The following is a 10,197-nucleotide window of genomic DNA, read 5'->3' as shown; positions in this document are numbered from 1 at the left end:
GCATGGGCACGAGCAGGGGAGGTGGCTCCTGCACTCACTTGTTCTGCAGCACGGCGGACACGGCGCCGACGACGCTGTCGGGGCGGGGCAGTGCGAGCAGCTCGAGGCTGCGCGTGTAGGGCATGGGCACGAGCAGGGGAGGTGGCTCCTGCACTCACTTGTTCTGCAGCACGGCGGACACGGCGCCGACGACGCTGTCGGGGCGGGGCAGCGCGAGCAGCTCGAGGCTGCGCGTGTAGGGCATGGGCACGAGCAGGGGAGGTGGCTCCTGCACTCACTTGTTCTGCAGCACGGCGGACACGGCGCCGACGACGCTGTCGGGGCGGGGCAGCGCGAGCAGCTCGAGGCTGCGCGTGTAGGGCATGGGCACGAGCAGGGGAGGTGGCTCCTGCACTCACTTGTTCTGCAGCACGGCGGTCACGGCGCCGACGACGCTGTCGGGGCGGGGCAGCGCGAGCAGCTCGAGGCTGCGCGTGTAGGGCATGGGCACGAGCAGGGGAGGTGGCTCCTGCACTCACTTGTTCTGCAGCACGGTGGACACGGCGCCGACGACGCTGTCGGGGCGGGGCAGCGCGAGCAGCTCGAGGCTGCGCGTGTAGGGCATGGGCACGAGCAGGGGAGGTGGCTCCTGCACTCACTTGTTCTGCAGCACGGTGGACACGGCGCCGACGACGCTGTCGGGGCGGGGCAGCGCGAGCAGTTCGAGGCTGCGCGTGTAGGGCATGGGCACGAGCAGGGGAGGTGGCTCCTGCACTCACTTGTTCTGCAGCACGGCGGACACGGCGCCGACGACGCTGTCGGGGCGGGGCAGCGCGAGCAGCTCGAGGCTGCGCGTGTAGGGCATGGGCACGAGCAGGGGAGGTGGCTCCTGCACTCACTTGTTCTGCAGCACGGCGGACACGGCGCCGACGACGCTGTCGGGGCGGGGCAGCGCGAGCAGCTCGAGGCTGCGCGTGTAGGGCATGGGCACGAGCAGGGGAGGTGGCTCCTGCACTCACTTGTTCTGCAGCACGGCGGACACGGCGCCGACGACGCTGTCGGGGCGGGGCAGCGCGAGCAGCTCGAGGCTGCGCGTGTAGGGCATGGGCACGAGCAGGGGAGGTGGCTCCTGCACTCACTTGTTCTGCAGCACGGCGGTCACGGCGCCGACGACGCTGTCGGGGCGGGGCAGCGCGAGCAGCTCGAGGCTGCGCGTGTAGGGCATGGGCACGAGCAGGGGAGGTGGCTCCTGCACTCACTTGTTCTGCAGCACGGTGGACACGGCGCCGACGACGCTGTCGGGGCGGGGCAGCGCGAGCAGCTCGAGGCTGCGCGTGTAGGGCATGGGCACGAGCAGGGGAGGTGGCTCCTGCACTCACTTGTTCTGCAGCACGGTGGACACGGCGCCGACGACGCTGTCGGGGCGGGGCAGCGCGAGCAGCTCGAGGCTGCGCGTGTAGGGCATGGGCACGAGCAGGGGAGGTGGCTCCTGCACTCACTTGTTCTGCAGCACGGCGGACACGGCGCCGACGACGCTGTCGGGGCGGGGCAGCGCGAGCAGCTCGAGGCTGCGCGTGTAGGGCATGGGCACGAGCAGGGGAGGTGGCTCCTGCACTCACTTGTTCTGCAGCACGGCGGACACGGCGCCGACGACGCTGTCGGGGCGGGGCAGCGCGAGCAGCTCGAGGCTGCGCGTGTAGGGCATGGGCACGAGCAGGGGAGGTGGCTCCTGCACTCACTTGTTCTGCAGCACGGCGGACACGGCGCCGACGACGCTGTCGGGGCGGGGCAGCGCGAGCAGCTCGAGGCTGCGCGTGTAGGGCATGGGCACGTCGGCACCTGTCACGCGCCACGCCGGCGCGTCCAGCTCGAAGAACGTGGGCGACTCCATCACGCGCGCGCAGATCTCCGCGCCGATGCCTGCAAATTATAACCAACAATAATAGTAACAACCTTTCAGCGGAGCACCGTGTTTAGGCCACGAAGATTGCTGAGTGGCCTAAGTAGGGTAGGGTGCGAGATTAAAAAGCTCGATTATATCACTTTCGTATATAATATTTTTTCATATTTATTAAAATAATCCTTTAGACTAGTTTAATCATATAGGTAAACAAACCAAAAGTATACAGTCAAGATAATCAGCAGCCAATTTTATACCTATGCTATAGCCGGCAAGTCAGCAGCGGCTTCTCATAAATCATAAATCATGAGCTGGTTCGCTCCTTGCTAAAAAAAATTATTTCGATTTTGGCCACAGTAGCCTATGGAGACTAACAAGCAATGCTAAGCAGTCTCCGTAGTCTATGGATATTGCTATTTTAAGATTGTAATTTGCACGTTTCTGACCTATACATTTTTCTTCCTACTATACAACCTAAATAATCAAACAAAACTATCTACTGAAAAAAGGCTCGTTGACGTATTTTGTTCTATCGCATGGTTTTGTCCTCATAAGCGTGATTGGTCAAATTCATTATAGTTCACTAAGGCGTTTCGTAATCATTACAAAACGCCGAATCGGGAGCATAGCGAAATAAATGCGAAATAAAAATACCTGTTCGGAATTATGCGGTAGACTTAGCCGACCCAGTCCCATTCTTGGAGCCTAGCGGTTTTTTCGCCTACGTCAGCAATACGAGTTTTAGAGCGCAGAAGACAATGAGGTACAGATGTAGTGCATAATTTTATTCCATCGTATTTTCACGGAAACATACGAACGTGTCTATTTCAGTCAGTCGCGGTACAAAAAGTACTGAAGTAGCATGATAAATACGAACGTTTCCTAGAACATACGATGCAAAACAATTATGCACTACAACTGAATTATTTACACCGTGAATAGTACTCCTATTGGTGAGTTACATACCGCTCTGAGGCCAGCCCTGCTCGACAGTGACGAGATGGTGCGTCTTGGCGACGGACTGCGCGATCGTGTCGAAGTCCAGTGGCCGCAGGGATCGCAGGTTGATAACTTCGCACTCGACACCTTAAACAAAGTATCGCTGGTTATGTATTCACGTTTACTATAGTGTATTAATATCAGCGACGGTAGCACTGTCGCATTTTTATCGCTTGTCACTAAGCCTGTCACGTTCTAACAAGTATGTAAGTGAGAAAGTGATGGATATGGTGACTGGCGATAAAAATGGAACTATGCTGCGCTCTCAGGGTTATGACGCAAAGGTTAGGTAAGTATTCACTTTTACTATAGTGTATTAATTTAGTGTTATGACGCAAAAAAGTATACACGTTATCTGTTCACAGTTTAGTTTACACAGTGATATAAGTAAATGAGTTGCGTTGTTTTGTACAGTAGTGTGAATCAATGTCAAGTGGATGCAAGTAGTTGCTACTGGCATACGCCATAATTTTATGAAAGTTTAAAATATAAAGGTTTTATATTCGTGACGTGCCAACTGACCTTTATTTTCTCTGCCAGAGCACATACTAGCTGTTAATGTAACTGCCTTCAGGCTCGACATTAACATACAGTTCATAAGAGTGATATTTGCGAACATGCAAGCTGACCTTTGGTGGCGAGCTCAGCGGCGGCCTGCAGCGCGGTGTCGGTGGCTTTGCCTGCGCACACCAGCGTGATGTGGCTTCCTTCACGCTCAATCTTAGCCTTCCCTGTAAATCAAAATTTTTAACTCCAAGATTTATGACTTGTAGTAAAGTGTCATTTTATGGAACTTGGTAACTATGTAAACAAACCGCCGTATTGAAATCATCATTCAGTGACAATTTCAATATGGGGGTTTGTTTACATATTTAGCAAGTTCCATATAGAATGACACTTTAGTTGTAGTCCTTGACAGTAGCGGACATGAAATTTTAACCTAAACCAAAATCCCTATTCGCCACTGATCATAGTTAGCTTCTCTTTGTAAAAGTTTCCTATTCCATTATCAAGGCAATCCGAACATGGATCATTTTGTATCTGATAGCAGGAATGAGCACTTTAGCATTTTGCAACATTGCCGACAAAAAGCAAGTTCACTTTGACCCGCGTCCCATGTCGTACCGTACATTGAACTTTTAGTTTATCAATGTTTTTTTAAGTTGAACTTCTACTTATATTTTAGTAAATCCTACATATCTCGGCTGGGATAGGAATGACCAGATTTGGGAGTGTACAATTATATCTGTAAAAACCTATGTTTACAAATAAATATATGATTATGATTATTATTTATCGTCTTAGGTTAGGTATTTTTATAATATGAATATAAAAGTAAAATATAAAAACACTTACAAAACAATAAAAATACATATAAACACATTATAAAAAACCTAACCTAGGGTGCCGCCAGCAGCGTTACTTTTAGCAGCGTTAGCATTACTAAATGGTCAAGTCGCTCGGCCTTTTATACAACACACGGTTAGCAATTTACAGTTTTAGGCGTTTTGTAGTTATTCGTTACTTACCGAATGGCAATACAAAATCTGGAGACAGCGCTTCGTCGGACATGGGGAACTGCATACCATACAAGATCTCGTCTTCTAGTACTACAACTGGGTCCGGGTCGCGAATAGCGGCTTTCAGGAGACCTGGGAAATATATATTTATTTAAATTAACTGATTATTAAATTTATATACAATGGGGTTGGCCTGGTTGGCCGGTCAAAGTATTTAGCAGATGGCGCCAGCATAGCTTGCCCTGTCAATCTCTAGAATTGTTTCAAATTATGCCTTGGATGCCAGCCCTTTAAACCAAATCTCGTAGAAAAAGGGGCAAGCTATGATGGCGCCATCTATACGAACATTTGACAGTTGCCAATCCAATTGTTTGATAGATAAATACGTATTCGACGGCAAAATAGATATTCTCCGTTTTGACGTACCTACTGAATGCTCCTCTTTTTAACCGATTTCAAAATTCCAAGAGGAGGGTTCTCAGTTTTGTTGTGTTTTTTTATGAGATGCACTATGGTTGTAAATAATCTGTTTTGCGTAGTTAGTATTCTATTATAGAATAAGATTACAGAATATAGATATGTGATTATTAGGTTTGGCTGCTGTATTGTACATTCGACGTTAAAGATATGTTTACACTTTTGCACCTTACTCCTTTGTAATAAGGCGAAAAATGTAAACATATCTTTGAGATCGACTGTACATCTGACGTCCCACGGGTAAAGGTACCCTATGGCAGTTACTTCCGCAATTATTAAAGCCGCTCCAATATTATTGCGGCGCTATGCGACGTAAGCGCCAGCCGCCATAAGGTACCTTTTGCCGTGGAACATCACATTATGTCGGCCTAAGTCGCAAACCTCGGAACTCCTCCGGGGGAGTTACGAGGTTTACGACTTACGACTTAGGCCGACGAATATGTTGTTGTGTTGAAGTTACCTTTAGCGTCCTCGGCACTGTAGGGCATGACGACCTTGAGCCCGGGGCAGTGGCTGAACCACGCGCCGAAGCACTGCGAGTGCTGCGCGGCCACGCCGCTCGCCGCGCCGTTGGGCCCGCGGAACACGATTGGAACCGGCACGTTGCCCGCTGACATGTAAAACGTTTTCGCGGCAGAGTTGATGATCTGAAAAAATCAAGGTAGGGTACAGTGTTGGCCGTAATGGTTAATTCTAATTAACAATTAATCAATTGCATTAACCATTAATTCCGCAATTAATCAATTGCATTACGCATCAATTTAATTAAAGTTAGTTAGAATTGAATCTTGAGACGTTTAATTACATTGATTGTCAATCTAATTGCCTATTTAATGGCATTAAAGTTTCAAAAAATTAATTAGAATTACTCTCAATTGCATTAACGTTTAATGGAATTAAATATTTTTTTCCTAAACTAATAATTAATGGTAATTTTGCTTGAAACTATTAAATGGGAATACACTCATTATTGGTGTATTTTTATTTGTCCCTGTCATATGTGAGTTGGAGACAAATGAGAAACGGGGACAAATGGAATTTATTCATTTATATGAAGCGCTTATTCCATCTGTTCCTTCCTATATGTTCCCCGTGGAGACAAATGGGAATACACCCATTATTGTTAGTTATAATGGGTGCTCATAAAATAAATAAAATAAATAAAATAAATAAAATAAATAAAATAAATAAAATAAATAAAATAAATAAAATAAATAAAATAAATAAAATAAATAAAATAAATAAAATAAATAAAATAAATAAAATAAATAAAATAAATAAAATAAATAAAATAAATAAAATAAATAAAATAAATAAAATAAATAAAATAAATAAAATAAATGGTGACGCGGGCCGTACTTTGTTAATATTTATGACTTTATGAGACATTGTCGTTTGTCACTATTACATACAAAATAGCCAAGGCGGCACTCGGGCCGCAAGGGATAGGTTCACGAGCCGCATGCGGCCCGCAGGCCGCAGGTTGCCGACCGCTGCACTAGACCTTTGACGTCTTTATAAAATTACGATATTTATTCTTGTTAATTGTTAATTATCAATCACATGTTTAATTTTCATTAAAAATTGTTTTAGTTTTTAATGGTTTGTAAAGCAATAACCATTAATTCTTTTTAATTGTTAGTGGTTCGTAATAAATTAACATTAATGCAAATTGATGTTCAATGCAATTGATAATTAATTTTCCTTCAATGGTTAATGGCTAATGGCAATTAACCTTTTCAATGGTTAATTTTTAATGGTCAATTGCATTAACGTTCGGCCAACACTGGTAGGGTATCTGTAACTGACTTTATTAGCCCTACACCCTACCCACCCACCCTCTACCCTTTGACCGCCAAAGATGTCAACTGAAGTCTCGTCTCCTTATCGCGCGGCAAACCATCGAACATTGGCATCGAGCGCGGCAACCCGGTATCCATTGCGCGCGGCTGCCGCGCGAGCCAACTCGATGGCTGTTCGATGTTCGATGGTTTGCCGCGCGATATGGAGACGGGGCTTGACGTGCGCGGCAACAGTCAAATATCAATCTTCGTGCATTACGATAACGTTCACAATGACACGCCGCATAATTACGATAGTCGTGGCGTTCACAGGGTTACAGAACAACAAAGCCGTCAGGAGAGGATAAGCTAGGCATAACAGCTACATAGGGGTACTGAAATAAATGAAAACAGGAGATAGGTGGTTTATGAATCAATTAAAAAATCTATAGGTAGACCCCAATGTCTATTTGGGGAAAAAGGTAGATCTTTATTATGATATTTTTCACAATTAAAAAGAAAGACAATTTCTCCTGACAAATTCATCCTAATTTTCGCATGCTATTAATTATCAATAGTCATTATATTACTGTAATTTTAGAAATAGAAAATATTTATTTGGTGTAAAAACCGGGCAAGTGCGAGTCGGACTCGCGCACGAAGGGTTCCGTACCATAATGCAAAAAAAAACAAGAAAAAAGCAAACAACGGTCACCCATCCAAGTACTGACCACTCCCGACGTTGCTTAACTTTGGTCAAAAATCACGTTTGTTGTATGGGAGCCCCATTTAAATCTTTATTTTATTGTTTTTAGTATTTTTGTTATAGCGGCAACAGAAATACATCATCTGTGAAAATTTCAACTGTCTAGCTATCACGGTTCGTGAGATACAGCCTGGTGACAGACGGACGGACGGACGGACGGACAGCGAAGTCTTAGTAATAGGGTCCCGTTTTACCCTTTGGGTACGGAACCCTAAAAACATACATTAGGTATACAACATCGAGTTACATAGAGAAACATACACCAAATAGGATGCCGCTCAGCATAAGCAGTGTCTGTAAGATACGGCGCTGGTTTTCAGGGCATCTAAAATTATATTTTACAACAAGATTCTTATCTTATTTTAAACTTAATTACTAATTTGCCGAAATTGGATTTATATGTGGCTTTCCATCAGAGAACAGTCCTATACTTCATGTGCTATAGGACCCTTCTCTGATGGAAAGCCGCATATGGCTATAGCATGATTTAGCCATTATACCTTCAGCAGGCGAATTATGGATTGCTTTAAGTGTCACTTTTAAATACCATGTGATTAAAAGAGACGGACAGTGTCTTTATTGCACTTTTATGTAGACAAATATGACCATCATAATATATCTATATGAGCATTCCATGAAATTATCTACCGTTGAGTACAAACGCGAATTTTCTGAAGATTTGAGGAAATGAATGAAGTTTCCTTTTCTATGACAAATGGTCAAACATATGCACAGAATAATAATTGCCTGCTTTAAATGCCGAAAATAAAGTCTGTACGGAACAGTCCGAGGAATGCTCCTATTAGGAATACAAATACATACATGCACAAGCATTAAAATTTTATTACTTACATGATGCAAAATTGTAATACTATGGCATCATAGAGGACATAAAATAAACAGAGGTAGCCAATGAAATCAAAGACATGGCTGGAAGGACTAAAACATGCACCAGATTAGTGCAAAATAAGGAGGAATGGAGAAGATTGGGAGGCCTTTGCTGCCCTCCTAACGATAAGTGCAATAACTAATTTTGAAATCTCAGTCGCTTGTGTGACATATTGTATGAGAACAAGGTATATTATTTAATGGATAATTTAATATGAGTTATTGCACTTATTGTTAGGAGGGCAGTTTGCCCAAAGGCACACAGAATTGGTTATCATAGATTTAGGAAAACTATAGATATAGTATAAAATTTATTTTGATATAAGGCTATAAATATACTTACATGATCAATAGCCTGCATGGAAAAGTTGAAGGTCATGAACTCGCAGATGGGTTTGAGGCCAGCAAACGCAGCACCCACGGCCAGGCCAGCAAAGCCAGCTTCCGTGATGGGAGTATCCAGGACTCTCTTGTCTCCATACTTTTTCCATAGGCCTCTGTAATGAAAAACTTAAGAATAGAATGCTTGTTTTTATTTCTTTTTTTCTAGTTACAATATATGGTAGGGTTGGACTTTTTAATTATTCATAATGGGGTGAATCAACTTTTATAGTGTACCTAACCAGGTCATTTTATAGTGTACCTAATAACGATACCATTGCAACTGCAATGGTTACGTCTCATGGGTCACACTTTAAAGCAGCGGTCGGCAACCTTTTAGCAGCCAAGGGCCACATAGCAGTTAATGAAATGGATACAGGCCGCACTTTGTTAATATTTATGACTTTATCAGACATTGTCATTTGTCAATATTACATTCAAAATAGCCAGGTAGGCTCGCGGGCCGCTGGTTGCCGACCGCTGCTTTAAAGCATCATTCATATATATAAATTTTATTGAGCAAGATGGCAAAGAACATAGGTGAAATTCTTATTATTGACATCTATAAACCCTTACAAACCATGTCCTTGAGCATGACATTTGTATAACCAGTCATTTGCAAAATTGCACGGCCTCTAGATAATAACATGAACTTGATCTGTCAACAAACTGGGTTATATAACATGCCCCCTTCTCGATGAAACTATGTACTTTTACCTTTCGCCTAGTAAAGTTAATTAAACAAATGATAAAAAGCTTGAGAGCTCAATAATTATAAAAATCTTGTATTATAAGAGACTTAATTACGAATAGAAAACTTACCGAGTAACTTTGTACGCGCCATCGTATTGAGCAACTTCCTCGCCCAAAACAAATACTTTTTCGTCCCGTTCCATCTCCTCGTCAATGGCCTGGTTCAAGGCATCACGGACGGTCATAGGCTTTGCCGAAAGAGCCTTTGAAGTGGAAAAACTACGCCTCGAAAGCCGCCCCAGCATTGCGAACAGTACCGGTGTAGATTTCAACGCCATTTTCAATTATAATTATTTATGATACACTTACTAGCTAAGCGTAAAACACTTATAAGCCCAGTTTAAGCTTTTCCAGTGGGAAAATAATTAAATTTATTTGAAAATAGTGCTAAAATCAAGACCGAAGACCGCACACAGTATCGAAGGATGAATGGAGGTCGAAATATGTGATGTTACTGTTCTCGCTGATGTTACATGGAAACGTCACTGAATTCTAACGAATAATATAACATGATTCTTGAAAATATTGCGAAGTGATTGGTTGAAACGTTTTACTGACAATCACAACGTACAAATAAAAAAAAGCCTCGATTGTGATAGCACGTGTCAGTGTCAAGTTGACACATTGTTGTCTTGTCGACTGATGGTCGACCGTTTCCTGTGACGTTGGGAGTTGCGTTTGAGAAGACTGTTTCACCCAGCAACGAATGGCAATTTATAAATGAAGTCAGGTAAGATCAAGGCCTGTTCACTT

The 10,197-nt window shown here is 44.1% G+C and overlaps 1 protein-coding gene across 1 annotated transcript; it reads right to left on the bottom strand.

Moving 5' to 3' along the window:
• Positions 1-1,714: 1,714 nt before the first annotated feature.
• On the bottom strand, positions 1,715-9,946 carry LOC134672560 (pyruvate dehydrogenase E1 component subunit beta, mitochondrial). Its single transcript, XM_063530505.1, has 7 exons — positions 9,514-9,946; positions 8,654-8,807; positions 5,336-5,522; positions 4,408-4,530; positions 3,508-3,609; positions 2,846-2,965; positions 1,715-1,899 (listed from the first exon to the last, which is right to left on the bottom strand). Exons 1-7 carry the CDS (start codon positions 9,720-9,722, stop codon positions 1,715-1,717), a joined length of 1,080 nt encoding a protein of 359 aa, XP_063386575.1. The 5' UTR covers positions 9,723-9,946.
• Positions 9,947-10,197: the final 251 nt, after the last annotated feature.

This window comes from Cydia fagiglandana, chromosome 2 (assembly GCF_963556715.1).
Source record: "Cydia fagiglandana chromosome 2, ilCydFagi1.1, whole genome shotgun sequence".
NCBI lineage: Eukaryota > Metazoa > Arthropoda > Insecta > Lepidoptera > Tortricidae > Cydia > Cydia fagiglandana.
The sequence above is the reverse complement of the archived record's forward strand: the minus strand, read 5'-3'. Positions and strand labels throughout refer to the sequence as shown.